We start from the raw sequence: 21682 nt of genomic DNA on the forward strand, positions 1-21682 counted from the left end.
AGGCCACATGCCTGCCTGACCACCCCCCAGTGTGGCTTGAGTGATCACATCTTAATGCATCCTCGCCGTGTTTGGGTGCATTCACAACTGTATTTACAGCTGTCCCACTTGTGATCACATTACCAAAAGATGCTTTTTTCATGATAGGTGTAACTGTGTCGTAGATGATGTGACTATGCTTGTGGGTCTGTATAGAATGTCGGGATGCAGTCCCATAAGGCACAGCCACACATGGGAGGGCCCCTCAAGGGGAAAACTAGGGATTAGGCAGGGAGCGCCTTTGGGTGGGGATTAGGGATGATGTCAGCGCGGCACTCCACAGCTTCTAAAAGTTACTCCAGATGATTTGACACACAGCCGAACTCCTCACATTACCACGAGTCAACAGGCAGAGTGAAGTGCTGTGTGAAGAAGGTAGAATGGGCTAAGAGGGCAGAAAGCAAGCCAGATAATCCTCAATGGAAAATACGCAGTGGCTCTCTCTCTCTAACATGCACACACACACACACACACACACACAATACAAAACCTCATACAAATCCACACACAATTTCTCCCAGCATAGTCCTGACTGAAGTGATCCTTAACACCCCATGACCCCATTTAACTCTCTTGTTGCTTTAATTATCTTTCCACCAGTGCCTTTAAAGGACCATCAGAAGTCCAGGTCTTGTGTTTTAAAGCGTGTGTGTGTGTGTGTGTGTGTGTGTGTGTGTGTGTGTGTGTGTGTGTGTGTGTGTGTGTGTGTGTGTGTGTGTGTGTGTGTGTGTGTGTGTGTGTGTGTGTGTGTGTGTGTGTGTGTGTGTGTGTGTAATAAATCCATCCAACCCTTTCTGTGTCTCTTATCTTTTCCAGTGTTTGAGGAGGTGAGAGAAAAAGTTGTTGCTGTCTGAGCAGCAGTGTGTACATAATGAAGAAAGGGACAGAACAAAAAACCAACATCTCCATATCTATTTCCACGCATACCAATCCTGACTCACTCACTCCTTCCAGTATGCAGGAAAGAAATTTTGCCAAATTATGTTATTTTAGTTGGTGACATGTACGTAAGGCTATATTTACAATGTTTTTTTTCTTTGCCTGTGTCCATGTGCTGTTTGTTACAGTATATACTGTATATGTATATATCTACTACTCAATAAAACAATGATCCTTTAAACACGACTGTATCGATGATTAATAAATATTATATTTTATTACATATGTGGATTTCTACACAAATTTCACACATTACTTGCATAATTTGCTAGCAATTTTTTGTCATATATAGTATAGTGGTAAATAGGCAGATCTGTGGCAAGGTAGCATTGTGATTAGAGAGTTGGTTTGTCCAAATTACAAACAAAATAGTATCCAGCCATGCATATAGTTTGGGATTTATCTCCTGAAGTTTTGAGATATCTCTTAGTTGAAATTAATGTTTCTTTTGTTAAATTCGTTGAGAAAAACATTAAAACAAATCTACAGCAACGTGTGTATCATTCTACCAAAGAAATAATAGAGGTAATAGTTTTTTTGTGCAATTCAGGTTAACTGGCCCCTTTAAATGAATACTCCACTGTATTACACCAATTTAAAACGAGGCATTGAAACATTTCTAGCTTGTTCCTTCACAAAAGATGGCAGCTATAATCAGCTTTACATTCTTTATACAAGATATGTCCTTACCTGCCAGTGTTCAGCCCATGGATTTGTTCCACTGCTTGCTTTGTTAGTGTGTCTTTTACACAAAACTCATGTCTGAAGCATCTAAATTCTTTCCTTGGACTGAAAATGACACATATAAAGTTTATTTACTAATATTATTTAACCTTTATTTAATCAGATAAAAAAACAATTGAGATAAACAGGTTTTTTTTTTCCAGTGGTGACCTGGCCAAGAAGGCAGCAAGCATGTCAAAACATTACAAATGATACTCGCATGAACAGGAAAGGTTACATGTACACACAGTATAAAACATTGACAGACAAAATGACATCAAGAGATGAAAAAAATGGTGGGCATTGGTGCAGGGACAATTTATGATAAAAACTTTTGTTAGCTTTTTTTTTTTAAAACATATTACAGTGATTAGGGAGTCTAGTTTAAGTGTTGCCTGCAGGTCATTCCAAGACAAAGGGCTGTAATAAAATAAACTCTTTTCAGTCTCAGTCTGCACAGGTGGCACCAACTTAGCCAACTATTTGACCTCAGGTTGTATGTATTATGTACAAATATTAATAATAGTGGGCATTAAAGTCAACATATTGTGTTACCAAACGGTCTTACTGCTTATTTTACATACATTGTGGAGTGTAGGAAACAGGTGATTTATCCTTTAATTGTCAGAGTAGCATGTCACCAGGATAAGTAGGTTTGTATTAATCTTTTTGAAAGTATAAAGATATGCAGGGTGCCCAGGGTCAGAGCAGAGCCATGCCTGGAGATTTGATTTTCTGTGTTATACTGACACCTTATGGTGAGTATGGTGAGACAAAACTAGTGACAGAAACAGAGAGGTGTTGACACACAACATATCCGACTTACAGGAAGTCATACTTTACCACAGAGGGCATGAAAACTTCAGCACTTAATTTTTTTGAATGACTACTTGAAATATGTAAACACATTCAGATTATTTTAAAATGTGTATATGTATATGTATGAGTTTCAGTGGGGATTTAGTTCATTCTATTTGCATGTCTAGAGAGCAGCTTTCAGCAGGAGACTAAAGGATGTCGCTGTGATGTTTGTGGTTAATAGGCTGGGTTCACAGAAGTATAAAAAAAACTGTAGCTTCCTATCATGTTCCCCAAATCACGTCACACCCACTGGTTAAAAAATACTGTGAAACTGCACTACGGTAAAATAGTAGGCTAACTTATAGTTTTGAAAGAGTTTTGGGTTTAGTTCTGCTTAGCCTATTTTTAATTCTGTCACAGCTAAAAAATAATAAGATTGAGTTGATCAACTTAAATGGAAATAAGCCTCTTTTTTTTTTTTTTAAATGTAACAGAATAGTGCAATTGATATTTAAGATAATCTTGACTTAATCAGACATCAATTACACAGTAAACAAAATGTTTTGGGTAGACTATACTGTACAATTGCAAGTCATTAACGTTCTTGCACATTTCAATTCCCTAAACCCTCCATGTCACTTTTCAGCAGAAATCACCAATTCATATTCACAATGAGAACATCAACTTCTGAGTGTGGTTGACCAACCCATTTCCTGTTGCTTCAACAAAAAGAAAAGCAGATGTCAGAGAGACAGGAAAGCTGCTGTCCTGATGTGAGTTTAGAAATGAAGTTGTTGCACATGCCCATATAGTGTGCAGTCTATTTCCTTTACTTAACTTCACTACACAGCAGATATATGACTCAACTCAGCAGCACAGCATCTACATGTGCAGCTCAATGGAAGATGTGGCGTGTCAAGGTCTTCAGTGTCATATGTAAGTTTTTTAGGCAATTGCATTTCTTTTTTTGTGGTGTACCTAAGAGCACAAAGAACATTTTCATGTACATTGAAATGTGATTCCCACTTAACATGTATTGTAATTTGTTTTGACAGGTTTTACTGCTGTTTATGCAGCTCAGGGTCCTCAAGATGGTAAGAAACATGTTTAACACAGTGACCAATATTACAATGTATTTATGTATATCTCATTGATTTAAAATAACTAATTTTGCCTTTTTATATTATTGAAAATGTAAAAACAAAACGTTGTTGAGCAAAATACACATAATTAAATATTTAGTTTAGTTAACCTCTGTGATTGTGTAGTAAATGTACTGTTATTAAATGTTTTGCTTCCTAAACTATGTTTAGGAAGTAAAACACGAGGAAAGGTAACATGAGGAACATGAAGTACTTTGTTGTCATGAGTCTGAAACTTCCTAGATTTAGACACCTACTAGTGTAAAAAGTTCATATTTCAGTATTCTGTAGTTCCAACTATATGTTTTTAATGGTTATGTTTTTCTAAACTCTATTGTCCATCTAATGTCCCTGTATTATTCGATGTACTGTTCAGTAAAATGTGTTTAAATTCATTACTTTAAAGGCAAGACTTATTTACAATACTGCTGTACACTGCTTGTAATGGTTTATTAACCTGTTATTTTACTGGTAGTTAAAAATGAATCATCCTGTGAAGTAAAGTTGAGGTATGTTTTAAGTTAATTTGACATGGATGAGACAAGTTGACACAAGTGTTACATTGCGGTTACACTTTACTTGAAGGTATCTACATAAGAGTGACATGACACTGTCATGGAGGTGTCAAAAACATTATAAAAAAAGTCATAAACTTATATGACATAATGCTTCTGTCATTCGGTTTTTGTCATGACAAGTTAGGGTTAGAGTTAGGGTCCATGTGTCAGGACAGTGTCATGTGTTCATAACAGTGTCATGTCACTCTTATGTAGATACCTTTAAGTAAAGCGTTACCTACATTGCAGTATGATATGTTCAGTAGTTCCATTGCAAACTAGAAAAGGGGGATGTAGAATATAGTGCCACACACTAATACTGGTGTAGGTGGAAGAACACTGTGATGTGGTTTTCACTATTAATTATTCTGCAGATTATTTCCCCAAATAATCAATTGATCATTTTGTTAAGAAAAGCAACAAATATTCACTGTTGAGCTGGAACCAGTAAAATGTTTGGTGCTTTTGCTTGAAGAATGAATGAAACAGTTAATCCATTATCAAAGTAGTTGCAGATTAATTTTCTGTTGATTGTTTCACTTCCTGAAATCAAGTCAGTACTTCAAAGAAAGAATATAGGTGATACATTTTATAAACAAATTCATCCATAAACATATATGTACATATTGATGATGATTTTGGAAAGTAAAATCTACAAAGTTACATCTAAATGATATCTCTTTGATGGAAGGCTTTTTTACTTTGAATCACACATGACACCTGTGAAATCACCATGGGCGTTGTCAAAAAGATTGTGCTTATTTTATTTTTTCCGTTAGTAGTGGTTCGTGACCGCAATTTGTCTCTCTGCCTTTTAGAAGAAGTCTGTTCAAATATGCATAATGAAACTGAACTTCTGAACTCTTGAAATAACACATTGTTTTAATATTTATTCTATTTCTCTAATATTTGTAATCATGTGTCCTGAAATAATTCTTACTGCCATCTGTAATGTTATGTATTTTTAAACAACTAGCCCTTAGGAGATAGCATCAATTGCATTTATTTACATTTTAGTACTTCATATGGTTCATTCATTCTTACAAGAAGCATGTAGTATAAGTAATTGAAATTGTACCGTTTTATTTCTCCTCTTTGATTAGCAAACAAGCCCAAACCCACTTTTATAGTAGTCTATAGGCTACTTTCATCTGTGAAACAGGGACGTTTAAATAATGATGCACTCAAAATTTCTGTGTTCCTGTCTCTTATTCTTTTCTGATGCAGTAAGATATTTTATTTGGGTTTTATCCTAAATTTCATTCTTTGCGCTGCATATTTTCAGACACACGTAAACCGACTCTGAAGCTGCTGAGTCCCTGGCAGGATTTTTTCGAAAAGGAGAGTGTGGGGTTTAGCTGTGAAGACAACAGCTATGACTGGGAGTTCACCTGGTACAGAAATGAAAAGAAGATTGAGGTGGATGTGGACCAGAACCTGGAAGAAGATCAATCATATCTCAACATTTCCTCGGTCACTCGATCTTATCAAGGAGTCTATGCCTGCATAGCTCTTCCCATGAATAATAGTGGAAATAGCACTGGATTCAGCAACACAGTTAATATCACAGTTTATGGTGAGTTTTCATTCCTCTGTATACATAAAGATTTCAGATTGATACCACTCTCATCTCTGTATGCTAAATATGAAGATACCACCAAAAGCCAGTTCATTTAGCACAAGAACTGGAAACATGGGAAACATATGACCTTGCTCTGCCCCAAAGGTAACAAAACCTGCCTACTAGCACCTCTAAGGCTCAATAATTAACATGTTATATCAAAACTAAAAAAAAAGTACACGTTGTGGTTTTACAGGGGATTATATACCAGATTATTTCTTGACATGCAGCAGTGATTTTCTGAAGTCTTATCAATGTGAAGTTGCCAGGCTGGTGGATTTTGTTATAGAGGCTAGCTGTTTTCCCCATGGAGGTTTTTATTGATAGATTTTAAATATAATGCACAAAAAGCATTGCATCAACAGTACTAATTCAGACAACAACAAAAAACTGGGGGCGGTTGTGGCTCAGGTGGTAGAACGGTCATCCACTCGGAAGGTGTCGGTGGTGGTTCAATCCCTGGCCCTGCAGTCTACATGTCGAAGTGTCCTTGGGCAAGACACTGAACCCCAAATTGCTCCCTATGCTGCACCATTGGTGTGTAAATGTTTATCTGATGAGCATGGGGCACCTTGTATGGCAGCCTCAGCCACCGGTGTATGAATGTGTGTGAATGGTGCCTGTACTATGTTAAAGCCCTCTGAGTAGCTGTTAAGACTAAAAAAGTGCTATATAAATGCAGTCCATTTTTCAGAGTATTAAGAATCATAATACTTTTAGTGGTCATAATAGAGCTAAGCAAGATTAAGAAAATTAAGTACAAACAGTTAAGTACAATGTGACGGGGCGCATGGCTGCCGTCACGGTAGCGATGCGCTACCTGTTTTGATCTCAAAGACTGAGTGAAGAAGTTGCTTGTAGATGTTTGTTTGACTGTCTATATTCGGTTTGTATACTGGTTTTATATAATCTGTCATTCATCGTATTCTCCATATTAATCCCGTAGTTGTGTGCACATTTTTAACATCTAATACTGCGGTGATTTGTTATCTAGGCCTAGTTATATTCCTCTATACATTGTTTATTGTTGAAGACCGTACGGATTGTCACAAACTACACTTGTCATAATAATCAAGCGACCATGTATTATATTTTATAGCCAACAAGATGTCTTGTATTATAGATTGTCTTAATTGTAATGGCCATTGTATACATTATATGCTGTATCTGTCTAGATTTTCAGCTATGTGTATTTAGGCTGTATTAAGCCTTGTTTATGTGCTCACCTGAGCCACCCCTGTGTTTTATAGTTTGGTATGTTCCAATTTGAGGGGTGGCGTCAGGCTATTTAGAGAGGCCGTATTTGCTCGGGGGAGAGCGGAAGCGCGCACTGAGGAAGTAAGACCTACGTCTGTGGTATATCCTCATTGCTGAGACTTGAATTAAGGTCCATTTTTATACAATTCTTTATCTGATTGTTTGCCCGTTATGACTTGTTATGACAAGTTTAATTTGTTTTTCTTGAAAGTGCTTTTTAGTTACTTTTCTTAATTTTGTTAATTGTTTCCATTATCATTATTTTTTTGCCTGTGGGCCTTAATTGGGTCTTTTATAATAAAAACCCATCATTTTTCATATCACCTTTGCCTCAACCGGAGTGATTAATACCTGCTCAAGGCTACTCACCGCATCTACCTTCAACATACAAACATTGGACAATGAAAAATAAATAAAATACATAATAAATGATAATAAAACATCAATCCAAATGATAAGTCCTCAATGGAGCTTGTACAGCCCAACAGGAGACCGACTAAATCTATACCACTAGTCTATGGGAGGGAGCAGGGTTTTAGTCTGTCTACATAAGTAAATTAAAGAAGCTGTAGTTGAGCCTCTAAAAGTATACTTAATTTTTCTAGATGGAGAAACTGCACAGGATCTCTAATTCACTAAATATGTGATTGTGGTGATTGTGGCTTCCGTTTTTACAGAAGTTTTCCCCATATTCCCCCCGATGTATTAACAGATCTTCATGTGATTCATCAATTGTTATCCCCCTGTTGTCAGTCAGTTGGCGGTCAGGTCATATTTACTCTACACACACGAGAGTGAGACACGAGAGAGATATCAATCTTCTCAACTCAAGAAAGTGAATAAGCATATGTCTCAAAATGGCAAACAATTATTACTTTTTGAATGTTAATAATCAACTTGACTAGCATATGCCTTCAATTTTGGTGGTCAAATATGTATATATGATATATAGGTTGTGTGGTACAGTGTAGCAGTAATATGATGTTAACTGCCTTTTTCTTTAGATAAAACACCAAAACCAACAGTGAGCAAGGTTCCAGATTTTAACTCGATGTATGTTGGAGAAACAGTGAACTTCACTTGCAAAGTTGATGTGTCCTCTGGCTGGAAGTATCAGTGGTACAAAGATGGAAATGAACTCCCTGACACCAGCGAAACCATCAGCATCCATCTTGGTCTTTCTGGTAAGGTGGAATACTGGTGCAAGGCCACCAGAGGTGAAACAACATCAACAGACATCAGTGAGAAAGTACAACAAGATGTTCTTGGTACGTAAAGACAGCAAAGATGTATTATTTAAAGCATTGTGTTTAGGAAAATAAGGATTTTTTTCTTGTAGATGTGTAAGATGCTATTACTAAAGGCTAAAAAAAACTCTCAAAGCTCTTGAATTCAGCGAATTCACATTTCTAGAGCATCTTGCTTCCGCTAAATTATGCATTTTCTGTTGAAACAGGATATTGTGGTGTAGCATAATGCAGGGAGGGATGGCTCAGCAGTGTACAGTACCATATGTACCTAGCTGTGTAATATCACTTGTAAAGGGATGATTTATTTAAGGGGAGGATTGTTGGCTAAAAAAGTAATTTGTAATTATAATTTGCAGTTTTATATGTTATGGCACTTTTGTTTTGCAACTTTTATGAAGACAGGTCAGTCAACCTGAGAATCCACGTACAATGATGTTATTGTACGTGGATTCTCAGGTTGACTGACCTGTCTTCATACATTGTAGATTTAATCAACTTTCATTTGATTTTTGATCTACAAGGCCTGGTGGTATGTTACTTGTTGCAGTCAATAAGGTTAGAAGTTGGTTAGGCATTTGTCATGAGACAAATTCAATGAGGATTTCTTTTTTTAAATGTGTTTAGTATTTAAGTAGGTCTGACACTGTAAAGCTCAAAACTCTACTTTGTCCTCTTGAAACTTCATTGTTTAGATTTTTTGTTTTGTTTGGTATGATATAAGCAGATGCTATAAGTAACCATACTGTATGGTGAACTTAAATACAATCATTTTATCTCTAAGGATATGAAAAGTAGCTGATGTGTTTCTCTCTTTAGAAATTCCCGTTCCATCTTTAAAGCTGGTAACACCGTGGTTGGATGTGTTCCCCTCTGAGAGAGTGAAGTTGAGCTGTGTGATGGACGACACCTCTGACTGGACTTACACGTGGTACAAAGGCAGTCTGCCGGTCCGAGCTGATAATGTGTCTTTTGACTCGAATGGAGCTACTCTTTCCATCAGCTCTGCTTCAGCTGCACATGTAGGACAATATATCTGCAAGGGACACCTGAAAGACAGGTCTGTCAACAGCAGCTCTAGTTCTGGACTTGATCTCAAAGTATATGGTGAGTTTTCTTTTTTATAATTTGCATAAAAAATACTTATTTTTGGGTGTCATTTTTAATAAGTATTGTTTTCTTCATTTCATTGTGGATTAGGACAGGGGGTTGGGGTGGGATAAATATCTGTTACACACTGATGGCCATGGCATGTTTTCTTACCCTCAGATAAGAAACCCACTGTCATACTGACACAGGATCCAGAGTACAAGGTGATGTTCCCTGGAGAGTCAGTCTCCTTTAGCTGTCACATTAATGTCTCTACTGGATGGGAGTACCTGTGGAACAAAGATAGCGATCCACTTACCGTATCTGGAAACAACTATACAATCAGCTCAGTTGGAATAACAAATAGTGGGTCATATACATGCAAAGCAAAAAGAGGCAGTGATCAAGCCTTCCTCACCGAGTCCAGTCAGCCTGTACACCTTGAAGTTGAAGGTATGTTTCTGTTGTCTTCCTCTAAACAGTTATTTATAGAATGCATACGTTAAAAGAGTTTTCCGGTTGTGTTTCTGCAGTGTATCTCTGGTCACCTATACTGGCTGGTTATCTGTTTTATCAACAGTTTGATTATAACAACTGTTGATATTTCTTCTTTGTGTATTTAGGGAACAAGCCTAAACCCTCGATGATTCAACAGCCAGATGTTAACAAGGTGTACACTGGAGAGTCAGTGTCCTTCGAATGTAAAGTTAAACTCTCGTCTGGTTGGGTGTATCACTGGTACAAAGATGGAACACAACTCCCAATCAACAACAGTAGTTTGAACATCCATGATGCCACTTTATCAAACAATGGGACTTATAAGTGCATGGCCATAAGAGACAAAACAACGTACAGTACAGAGCACAGTGATTCACGGATCTTACACGTATCTGGTGAGATAAAGAAAATAACTTTGTGTTGAAGTTTATTAGAGGAATATTGCTGCCTTTGTCTGTTTTTTTTATTTCAAGCTATCAAATGTTGTGGTAAAAGTCAAATAGAAAGAGGATATATCTAAGGTTATTATAAAAGGGGCTAATATGTCTGTGTCTCTCCAGAAATTCCCATTCCATCTTTAAAGCTGGTAACACCGTGGTTGGATGTGTTCCCCTCTGAGAGAGTGAAGTTGAGCTGTGTGATGGACGACACCTCTGACTGGACTTACACGTGGTACAAAGGCAGTCTGCCGGTCCGAGCTGATAATGTGTCTTTTGACTCGAATGGAGCTACTCTTTCCATCAGCTCTGCTTCAGCTGCACATGTAGGACAATATATCTGCAAGGGACACCTGAAAGACAGGTCTGTCAACAGCAGCACTAGTTCTGGACTTGATCTCAAAGTATATGGTGAGTTTTCTTTTTTATAATTTGCATAAAAAAATACTTATTTTGGGGGGTAATTTTTAATAAGAATTGTTTTCTTCATTTCATTGGGGATTAGGACAGGGGGTTGGGGTGGGATAAATATCTGTTACACACTGATGGCCATGGCATGTTTTCTTACCCTCAGATAAGAAACCCACTGTCATACTGACGCAGGATCCAGAGTACAAGGTGATGTTCCCTGGAGAGTCAGTCTCCTTTAGCTGTCACATTAATGTCTCTACTGGATGGGAGTACCTGTGGAACAAAGATAGCGATCCACTTACCGTATCTGGAAACAACTATACAATCAGCTCAGTTGGAATAACAAATAGTGGGTCATATACATGCAAAGCAAAAAGAGGCAGTGATCAAGCCTTCCTCACCGAGTCCAGTCAGCCTGTACACCTTGAAGTTGAAGGTATGTTTCTGTTGTCTTCCTCTAAACAGTTATTTATAGAATGCATACGTTAAAAGAGTTTTCCGGTTGTGTTTCTGCAGTGTATCTCTGGTCACCTATACTGGCTGGTTATCTGTTTTATCAACAGTTTGATTATAACAACTGTTGATATTTCTTCTTTGTGTATTTAGGGAACAAGCCTAAACCCTCGATGATTCAACAGCCAGATGTTAACAAGGTGTACACTGGAGAGTCAGTGTCCTTCGAATGTAAAGTTAAACCCTTGTCTGGTTGGGTGTATCACTGGTACAAAGATGGAACACAACTCCCAATCAACAACAGTAGTTTGAACATCCATGATGCCACTTTATCAAACAGTGGGACTTATAAGTGCATGGCCATAAGAGACAAAACAGCGTACAGTACAGAGCACAGTGATTCGCGGATCTTACGCGTATCTGGTGAGATAAAGAAAATAACTTTGTGTTGAAGTTTATTAGAGGAATAATGCTTCCTTCGTCTGTTTGTTTTTTTATTTCTTGCTATAAAATGTTACAGTTAAGTCAAATAGAAAAAGGTTAAATGTAAGGTTGATAGAAAAGTGTGTCTGTGTCTCTCCAGAAATTCCCGTTCCATCTTTGAAGCTGGTAACACCGTGGTTGGATGTGTTCCCCACTGAGAGTGTGAAGTTGAGCTGTGGGATGGACGTCACCTCTGACTGGACATATACATGGTTCAAAGACGGACAGCAGGTCCTGGCACATACTGTATCTTTTGACTCAGATGCAGCTACTCTTTCCATCAGCTCTGCTGCAGCCTCACACCGTGGACAATATAGATGCTCAGGAAAACTCAAGAGCAGGTCTGTCAGCAGCAACTTCAGTTCTGTACAAACACTTGATGTTCACGGTAAGATTTATTTCTTCTTTATTTGACACAGTATATAGAATAGTTTGACATTTTGGGAAATACACCTTTTCACTCTTTGCCAGTAGTTAGATTGTGATACCACTCTAATATCTGTCATGTACAGTATGAAGCTAAAACCAGGAGACAGTTACTCATTTCAGTTCAATTGAATAAATCTGTATTATCTGTGGAGTGCAATTGTGGTGCAGCATAAAAAATGATGACAAAAAAATTGATAGTATAGTATGTCACAGTATGTTGAAGAATTTAACCCTCAACCTCCAATCTTACATTATCTCTAGCAGTTTATCTCACTAAGCTATTTGCGAAGCCCATAGAGTTTAGGATTCAGAGTTGTATTTATCGTGCATATTACTGAAGATAAAGAAGTAATACAAAATCATAGTTAAGTAAGTCAAAAAAAGTCATAAAAATGGCATAGTGTAGTATGTCATACAATGTCATAAAACGTCATAGTCTAGTATGTCTTAAAAATGTAATTAAATGTCATAAAAAGGCACAGTATAGAGTATGTACAAAAATGTAATAAAAAGGTCATAGTATAGTATGTCATAAAAAATGTCATTAACAGTCATAATATAGTATGTCATAAAAATTTAATTAAAAGTCATAGTATAGTACGTCATTAAAAATGACTTTTTTATGACTTTTTTCAACATACTATACTATGACTTTTTCATGACTTTTTAGACAGGCTATACTATGACTTTTTTCAACATACTATACTATGACTTCTTCATTTGGACATACTAAACTATGATTTTATATGATTTATTTGTCTTTAGTAAAATGCACGATGAATACAACTCTGAAATATACCTCTATGAGCTTCACAAATAGCTCACTGAGATAAGCATAATGGAGATTGAAAGATCACCGTTCAATTCCTCAACATACCAAGACTTTTTTATGACTTTATAGCGACATACTATATACTATGACTTTTTTATGGCTGTTTTTTACGTACAATATTATGAATTATTTTACACTTTTTTTTTTAACATACTTTACTGTGACTTTTTTTGACATGCTATACTATGACTTTTTTATGACATTTTTCGACATACTATACTATGATTTTTTTATAACTTATTTCGACATACTATGAATTTTTTTGACATACTATATACTATGACTTATTTATGGCTGTTTTTTACGTACAATATTGTGAATTATTTTACACTTTTTTAACATACTTTACTGTGACTTTTTCATGGCTTTTTTCGACATGCTATACTATAACTTTTTTATGACGTTTTTCGACATACTATACTATGACTTTTTTTCAACATGCTATACTATGACTTTTTTCCGACATATTATACTATGACTTATTTCGATATGCTATACTATGACTTTTTTTCCGACATACTATACTATGACTTATTTCGACATACTATACTATGACTTTTTTTCTGACTACTAAACTATGACTTTTTTATGACTTTTGTCTACATACTATACCATGACTTTTTATGACAATACTATACTATGACTTTTTTGATGACTTTTTTCCAACATATCATACTATGACTTTTTTATGAAATACTATACTATGACTTTTCTTCGACATACTATACTATGACTTTTTTCGACATACTATACTATGACTTTTTTCGACATACTATACTATGACTTATTTCGATATGCTATACTATGACTTTTTTTCCGACATACTATACTATGACTTATTTCGACATACTATACTATGACTTTTTTTCTGACTACTAAACTATGACTTTTTTATGACTTTTGTCTACATACTATACCATGACTTTTTATGACAATACTATACTATGACTTTTTTTATGACTTTTTTCCAACATATCATACTATGACTTTTTTATGAAATACTATACTATGACTTTTCTTCGACATACTATACTATGACTTTTTTCGACATACTATACTATTACTTTTTTCGACATACTATACTATGACTTATTTCTATATTATACTATATACTTTTTATTTCTTTATATTATGACTTTGTTAATGAAATAGAGTCATACAAAATAAAATACTATGAAATTTTTTGACAATACTCTACTATGATCTTTTTGTGACAATCTTTATGACATACTATACTATGACATTTTTATGAATACTATGATGTTTTTGTGACATTTTTAATAACATTATACTGTGACGTTTTTATGACATTTTTCCAAGACATTTTTTTATGACATACAATACTATGGCATTTTATGACAATACTATAGTATGACTTTTTTGTAAAACTTTTTATGACATACTATGACTTAATTACGTTTCACAGAGATTTGTATGACATACTACAGTATACTATGTTGTTTTATTACATTTTATGGCATACTATACTATGACTTTTTATCACTTTATTCTGACATTTTTGTGACATACATATAGTGTGTTAAGTTTATATGGCAATCCTATAGTATTATTTTTCACGACATTTTTGGTCTCTGGTCTCTATCACGCATTCAAATGCACATGCCATGATGGGTATTTCTTAAGAAGGAGCTCCTACATGACATCACTCCCTTTAGCTTATCAAAGTTTTGTCTAAGTTTTCAGCATATAAATAGCCATTTAAAGCATCTAGTTAAAGGAAACTTCTCCTTACTTTTGGTTGTGCAGAGTGAAATGCATTAAAATGGTGTCATACTAATAGCAATGGCATTATTGTCATCCCACAGATACAAAGCCCAGAGTCACACTGATGCAGAATCCCATACACAATGTGATGCATACTGGAGATTCAGTCTCCTTTAGCTGTCACATTAATGTCTCTTCTGGATGGGAGTACCTGTGGTACAAAGATGGCAATCAATTTGCCGTATCTGGAAACAATCACACCATCAGTTCTGTTGTGAGAACAAACACTGGATCATATCAATGCCAAGTTAAAAGAGGAAGAAATACAGTCTTCTATTCAGACCAGAGTCAGGCTGTGAGACTTGTCATTAAGGGTAGGTTTTTGTTGACTATCCCCCCTTTTTCTGAACTTGTTGAATGTGTTCATCACAGTTTTGATTGTGTTTCTACAGAACGCCCATTAGCAGATATAACTCTGTTAACTGGGTGGTCCGAGGTCTTCTCTACTGACAGCTTGGTACTCAGATGTAGGGTGCTAGAAAGCCAGGACGTATGGAACTACAAATGGTAATACACATACAAAATATCAGTTAATACTATAGAGTAAAGTTTTCTAAATGCATTTATGCGACTGTGTGTATTCTTACGTTTCTCACAGGTTGAAAGAGGGGCAACAAATCAATGTCTCTCTCTCTGAGAAATATACAGTCACACCGGAGAATAACCCTGAGCAGAGCCTGTACACCTGCCAGGGCATTCGCACAGGTAGACCATCTTACTCAAAAACCAGTGATTCGTTCAAGACCAAGAACCTTCGTAAGTATAACAGAGGTCTGGTAGTCGTACATTTTTACCCTGCAAATATTCTGACTCATTTTCATTCTCTGTTTTTTTTATGTGAAGTTTTGAAGAGGAGGGTGCTTCTTTCCATTTCTGGCTTTATCTTCTTTGCCATCATTGCCATTTTCATTGGATGCATTGTCCTCAGAGTCTTCCGCAAACCAGGTTTCCCTTTACTTTTTGTGATTTTTTGAATACATGGATTCTAAAAATCTGCATTATTAAATAAGCCATGATCATTATTATTATGATTATTATAGTCACAATATATCAATGACAATGTGAAAACAATGTGACAATGTGATCGCTTGTAGTAATAAACCTCTGGCTGCCCTGATTAAAAAAAACGCAGCTGATCTCAGCTGATATACCGGTATATATACATAATCTAAAATGAACTTACAAAAGCCAAAATAAGGTGACCAATTCTTTTTTTTAACGACATAGGTAATGGTGAAGACAAGCCAGAGGAAACAGACCTGTTTCTCACCATGGCTCAGCTAAAGGACCGTGATGGTACGTTGACACCACCTCCCATGGGTTGTGGTTTTGGTTGCTGCTTCCGCAATTGCTGCAGATACAGCCCCACCACTGATTCATTTCTGAGCTATTTTAGAATTTACCATATGTGAAACTACCTGCTGACATTTTCAAGTTAGATTCTGACTTTCATAGTCTGCCCTTAGCCTTTGGCGCTCTTGTGTTAAAGTTCCTTCCTCCCTCGTACAGATGCACCCTGTCCACTGGTTCAGTACATCACAGATGCAGAACTGAATGCTTCATCTAAACAAGGTAAAGAACCCACACATGAGTAAAGCAGGTAATTCAAAAGTTGTATTACTATGCAAGTGTTTGAAAGTTCCCTGGATTCATCCCTCACTGACATATTTGCTTCTTTTATTTTTCTTTTAAACAATCATCACCTGCAGAAGCGGACGAGAATGGCACGATTTCTGGCGAAACAACCCCATTACCAATATCCTCGCAGGAGGACCAAGGTAATAAAGTTTAATTAAAGAATGTACATTTCCAATTAAATATTTTCTCTGTGATGACAGGCACTGTGCCAATTTCTTTATAACTGAGACGCAATGTATTTCTAATCTATCTTTCCACATCTTGCCCTTCACGTCTTTCTAGCCGTGACGAGTGAGAGCCATGATACAACAGAAAACAACGGTGGACTGGTTTCCTTTAAACAATGAGTCACTGTAGCTATATTTGCATCGGTTTAGCAGATAATAATAAGTCTATAGACTTACTACAGCACTGTGAGGCTTTAATGGGCATTACAAACAAAAAATGTTGATGTATAATAACTGGAGAGAGAATCTCGCTACTGTGCGATGCTTACCACCAGCGGGGCATCAAATTCAAAGTTCTGACTTGTCTGCAGTGCTAAATGAAGGTTGAGTAAATTCATTAAGATTCTTCCTCTGGAGACTGTAAATGTTTTGTACCAAATTTAATGGGAATTAAAATATATTGGGATATTGCACCCTGAACCAACAGACTGGCTGACACTGAACATTACTTTGTAGCACAATACTGTTAGAACTGTATATATTTAATTCACATCATTGTATTGATGAACTGTTAAAATATGAAACATTATTTATGTGAGCAGCATCAATCATATACATGGTTAGCTTTTATTGTTAGCAATTATTATATGCACTGTACATAAGTATTGATCTGCAGGAGATGTTATTAATCCTCCTTAAGCAAACACCTGGGGCCAGATGTATAAACGATGTGTACGCACCAAAAACATGCGTACACCTTTTGCCACACATCATTTAAATGATTGTTATTATATTGTGGTCTACACAGTGCTCTGTAAAATTCCAATCAAAAGTGCATTCATAAACTTAATTTTAAACTATTTATGAGTAATGCATTGTTATCATTCTTTCTTTTTTTTACATTTGAGCTATCATCGATGATCTTTTGATTTTATCGTGATTTGTGAAGCTCTTTGTAAAGTCTGGTTCAATATGAGAGCTACAAATTACTAAGATATATACGCAATTATGTTTTAGAGGTGCATATACATGCTTATGCATATTTCTGTCTTTGTGTGTACTGTACACACTGTTTTAGTTGGGGGATTTGATGCATCTGGCCCCAGATGTGAGTAAATGTAAGTTAGTCTACTGTTATTGCTTTCTTCTTTAAAAATGATTATATTTTTCAACAGTAGGTGATTCTTCAGTAATGCCAATCAAGCATTTTGTGTCTCCCTATGAAATTATCAAAATAAAAATTACAAAATGTTGCCATGAGTGTTCATTCAAACTTATACTGATCTGCACCGTCAGATGAGACTGCAAGAAACAAACGTTCAACCAGTGGAGAGTCAGTGGGGAGATCTTGTCCATCGTGTGCACTTGCAACAAAAGACACAAGGGAAAGATTGTCATTATTGAGAACAAACTTTAAAATCCAAAAAGTATATAGGCCATATATAGAACATACAGAATACTTACTGAAGTACATCTACTTGAGGATATCAGCCAGTTTCTCCACATAGTAGTCATAGTTCTCCTGACAATCCTCCCAGGGTTCAAAGGTCAGGTCCTCCTTCTCCACATATGTTTCCCAAACATGTACGAAGTCAACCGGCTTCATCATCCGCAGTTTGCAGCCGGCGCTCACCAGAGCCCGGAGGCCTTCTACTATCTCTGGCTCCTCCCAGTCAAAGAGACGGGAGCAGAACATGCAGAGACGGACCTTCTTGCGCTGCTGGAGGATGTTGGCCAACTTGGCTGCACAAGCCGCACAAGGACTGGATGATACATACCATGTGACTTCATACTCTTGGGAAGCAATAGGGAGCACCTGGAAAGGAAATATTATTGGAGGCATAAAGGAGAAAAAAACATTATCATATAACTGAGAAAATGCTTGCAAACTAATAGAAATTAGACCTCCCATGGGGTTCACATGTGTGTTACATGATACTACGGTAATAAAGGCTGAGTGTGATTGTTCATTATCAGAGACTGTATATAAAGAGATAATTACCTGTTGAAAGAATGCTTCTTCAGCATGAGCCGTGGCATGTTCATCCTCCATATAACCTTTCAGTGGCTCTGTGCTGCCTCCTGGTGTATCCACTCTAAAACACAGCAAGGTCTTGTTCCTCCCTGATGAGTACTCCACATTCCTGAACTGAAACTTGAAGTAGAACGGGCTCATCTGTTCCCTAGTGAAGATTGAAAGGGAGAGTTTACATAAATCTATTGTCTTTTGAATGAATAGCAAAGCATTTTTTTTCTTAAAACACAGCACTAACAGTCATTATTGTTGCTTGTTAGGGCATGAAGGTTTTAGCAAAAAAGTAAAAAGGACAATCAAGCGTTATGTATCTATCAGCAGTGCTTTCAATGTTATCTGTCACCTTTAATCAGTGGGACAGTAACTGGCATTTCCTTGCCTGACACAGAGCATGAGTCATTCATTTTCTGATGAATTTGTCAACCATCCAAGACACAAGAAAAGAGTGATGATAGTAAGTCTTCAAAATAGACTATCATGACACAGTGAATACAATTTTAATGAGGCTACCACTGAGTAAACAATTTTTCGGCTATTTTTGGCTTTCACATCATCCCATGATCTATAGATGTACCGGACCCTTTGTGATTCAGCCACTGTATAAAGCACATACCCCTTCTGTCTTTCTTTATAACCCCATTGTTATACTGCATATGAATAGCCAGATGGATTTCACAAATAGATCTCTTATATCAAACAGCTAATACTCAAAGGACAGAGACAGGGGAACAGATGCTAGGCGGCAGAGTGATAGAGCAGGGGCATGTATCTGTGTTGGCTCTGTGACTCATCACTATTCTTACCTCTGGGTCAGTAAGGAAGGCAGTATCCTTTCTCAATAGAACATGCATTGGGAACAATAAGACTTACAGAAAGACATGAAAAACTACTTTATATACTGTACAAAAGAAAACACCAAATAACCCAAAAGTGGATGTGTTAAAGAGCAAAACAGGTGTGTAAGTATGACATACGAATTAACTCTTGTGGTGTATGTAATAAATCTTACTCACCCTGTGACAATCTCAAACGGTGGCAATTCTATGGGCTGAAACTCTCCATTTTCTTCACTGTTTATTGCCTCCGCTCCTATTGCGCCTCCACTTTCCCCATTCCTCTTCTCTTCATCCATCTTGGGCTGCTCGGGGGTCTTCTCTGGGGTCTTCTCTGGCTTTTTCACAAGTTTGTCAGGCTTTTTCACATTTTTCTCCTTCTCCTTTTCTTTGTCCTTGTCATCCTTTGTTTTGTTTTCTACCTTCTTCTCTTTCCTCTTAACACTAACCCGGCTGTTTCTGTCGGCCATGATTTTGCACAAGTGGGTGACAGTGTTAGATAAAGAGAGGGAGGGAGAGAGAGCAAGAGAGCGATAGCTCAGGGTAAGTAGAGAGATAACCCTAGTGCATTTACAGAAATAGATCCTATTGTGTGCCGTGGTTGGAGTCACAACATGTGCATGTCTGGCCGGGGCAGGGATAGGTTAACACACTCCCCCTCTTTCCATGCCGTGGCTGTTAAAAGGCCAAAGGACAACACAATAGTCAGTGTCCATGGGTTGCATGATGAACTTAGGGACATATATCTTACACACTTCATACAGTTGCCATATTAAGAAAGGAAACTACTATATTCTGTGTATAAATGTATAACCTCAAACAAAACGAGTGGCAGCTCTTTAATCCGTCAACTGTCAACAGGTCAGCAACAGGCAGGTTATTAATAGTGATGCTTGGCTGTGTGTATAGGGTAACCAGGGGTCTCTTGATACTCAACACCAGTTTTGTTTTTGCCAACTCCAACCACGTCTTGCAGCCCGTTAGGCCTAAGCGATACACAAAGGTCAGTGAGGGGGCACCCCAAATAGAGAATTATTGGGAGCAGTGCAGTACATAGAAATACACACACTAACACCAATGTGTAAGAGAGTATTTGTCTCTGTGCAAGAGTAAAGTGTGGCCCAGTGTGCATGTGCCCATGAACAATCAATCTATGAAATCCCCCTGCATCAATATAGTCCTCTGCTGGGGCCATTGCGTGGGGGAGGGGAAAATTGGTTTTGTAAGAGTGTGTGTATTTTTTCGTCTATGTGCGGACAGAAAATGGCTTTCTGCACTGCAGATGTAATAACTTGAAGCATAAAGGGAGAGGGTGGGAGGGAGAGGGCAGTTCAATTACAATTTCCTTCCCTGCCTCAGTCTCACTCTCTGCCAAGTAATTCATTTCAGAGGCAATTACCAATAGGACCGCAGCCCAGCCTGCTCGACTAACTCGAATGGATGAGCTGTCACAGCCAGGGGGAGGGAGGGAGGGACACTTCAAGCTGCTCCACATACAACAACACATCCATGGGGATGAGCAAAAACACTTTTCAAAGCTAAACACGCTGACACATCCGCACTGATATCTGGCAACACATCTAAATCCACAGACGTCCTGCGGTGATAATCATTAAGATCACAGCAATCTTTGCTAATTATGATCTATGAGGGAAATCTGATTGTATCGTACACAGATTAACACACTTCCTCTGAAGTGTTTTTAACTACAACAGAAACAGTAACACTGGGATGAAGCTGTTTGCGATCCGTGAAAAAAAGATGTAATCCTTGTGACAGTCTTTATAATCAGATCTATTGCAATTCCTTCACAGCCAGCCATCTTCAAATCGATTTATACTGTTGTTCCTTATTAATCACAAAAAAGAATCAATGCATTAAAGCAGTTTGTCTGATGTAGCATTAGAGAACAAGAGTAGTAGCTACACAGTTTCCTGCCATGTATTTTTTTTGTAATTTAAAGTACTTTAGTAATAATGCTTGTGAGCCTTGCTGGCTTTGAGAAAAGGGCCGCGTAGGATGTGACTGCTGACTGCTTGCTGACTCAAATTTAACTGTAATGGAATTACATGCAATTACCCTGCCTCCCCATTGGCCCAACCAAGAGGTAACAGAGTCCCTGAATGAAGGCAAACACTGCAACGTTTCACAGTTTCTCCTTCCAAGCGGTGCCCTGCAAAGTGTTTTCAAAATACTTCAGTGAGGTCAGATGAAGCAAAAGCCAATGTTGTGCCACATGCACACATCCTCTCCTAGTTTTATGGGG

The 21682-nt window shown here is 37.2% G+C and overlaps 3 protein-coding genes across 5 annotated transcripts in view; 2 read left to right on the forward strand and 1 right to left on the reverse strand.

The window, feature by feature from the left end:
- Positions 1 to 1164, forward strand: part of mybpha (myosin binding protein Ha) — an 18995-nt gene extending 17831 nt beyond the window's left edge. For both annotated transcript variants that reach the window (XM_039800217.1, XM_039800219.1), the window contains one exon: positions 856 to 1164. The gene's annotated coding sequence lies outside the window, so the exon portion shown is untranslated. The remainder of the gene's footprint in view (positions 1 to 855) is intronic.
- Positions 1165 to 3253: 2089 nt separating this feature from the next.
- LOC120558877 (basement membrane-specific heparan sulfate proteoglycan core protein) lies at positions 3254 to 17801 on the forward strand. 2 transcript variants are annotated; one of them, XM_039800202.1, is made up of 19 exons: positions 3255 to 3438; positions 3558 to 3596; positions 5487 to 5777; positions 8084 to 8347; positions 9146 to 9433; positions 9596 to 9868; positions 10039 to 10308; positions 10474 to 10761; positions 10925 to 11197; positions 11368 to 11637; positions 11798 to 12085; positions 14785 to 15057; positions 15136 to 15250; positions 15342 to 15499; positions 15587 to 15688; positions 15971 to 16039; positions 16253 to 16315; positions 16453 to 16521; positions 16664 to 17801. In XM_039800202.1, exons 1-19 carry the CDS (start codon positions 3360 to 3362, stop codon positions 16726 to 16728), a joined length of 3537 nt encoding a protein of 1178 aa, XP_039656136.1. In that variant the 5' UTR covers positions 3255 to 3359; the 3' UTR covers positions 16729 to 17801. The 2 variants fall into 2 exon arrangements, with proteins under 2 accessions (XP_039656135.1, XP_039656136.1); XM_039800201.1 differs by having other exon boundaries at positions 3254 to 3438; positions 14785 to 15250.
- apobec2b (apolipoprotein B mRNA editing enzyme, catalytic polypeptide-like 2b) lies at positions 16972 to 19998 on the reverse strand. The gene is made up of 4 exons (XM_039800254.1): positions 19597 to 19998; positions 18551 to 18731; positions 18013 to 18364; positions 16972 to 17912 (listed from the first exon to the last, which is right to left on the reverse strand). The coding sequence occupies exons 1-3, from the start codon at positions 19884 to 19886 to the stop codon at positions 18023 to 18025; spliced, it is 813 nt and encodes a 270-aa protein (XP_039656188.1). The 5' UTR covers positions 19887 to 19998; the 3' UTR covers positions 16972 to 17912; positions 18013 to 18022.
- Positions 19999 to 21682: the final 1684 nt, after the last annotated feature.

Source organism: Perca fluviatilis, chromosome 5, assembly GCF_010015445.1.
Source record: "Perca fluviatilis chromosome 5, GENO_Pfluv_1.0, whole genome shotgun sequence".
NCBI lineage: Eukaryota > Metazoa > Chordata > Actinopteri > Perciformes > Percidae > Perca > Perca fluviatilis.

Bases quoted from the DNA above. Each gene is read 5' to 3' on its own strand.
- LOC120558877 (XM_039800201.1), top strand. From the start codon at position 3,360: ATGACTCAACTCAGCAGCACAGCATCTACATGTGCAGCTCAATGGAAG. The intron at 3,597-5,486 runs GTAAGAAACATG...GCATATTTTCAG, and splicing joins AGCTCAGGGTCCTCAAGATG to ACACACGTAAACCGACTCTG. The intron at 11,198-11,367 runs GTATGTTTCTGT...TTGTGTATTTAG, and splicing joins TGTACACCTTGAAGTTGAAG to GGAACAAGCCTAAACCCTCG.
- apobec2b (XM_039800254.1), bottom strand. From the start codon at position 19,886: ATGGCCGACAGAAACAGCCGGGTTAGTGTTAAGAGGAAAGAGAAGAAG. The intron at 18,732-19,596 runs GTGAGTAAGATT...AATCTTCACTAG, and splicing joins CCGTTTGAGATTGTCACAGG to GGAACAGATGAGCCCGTTCT. The intron at 18,365-18,550 runs GTAATTATCTCT...TTTCCTTTCCAG, and splicing joins AAGAAGCATTCTTTCAACAG to GTGCTCCCTATTGCTTCCCA.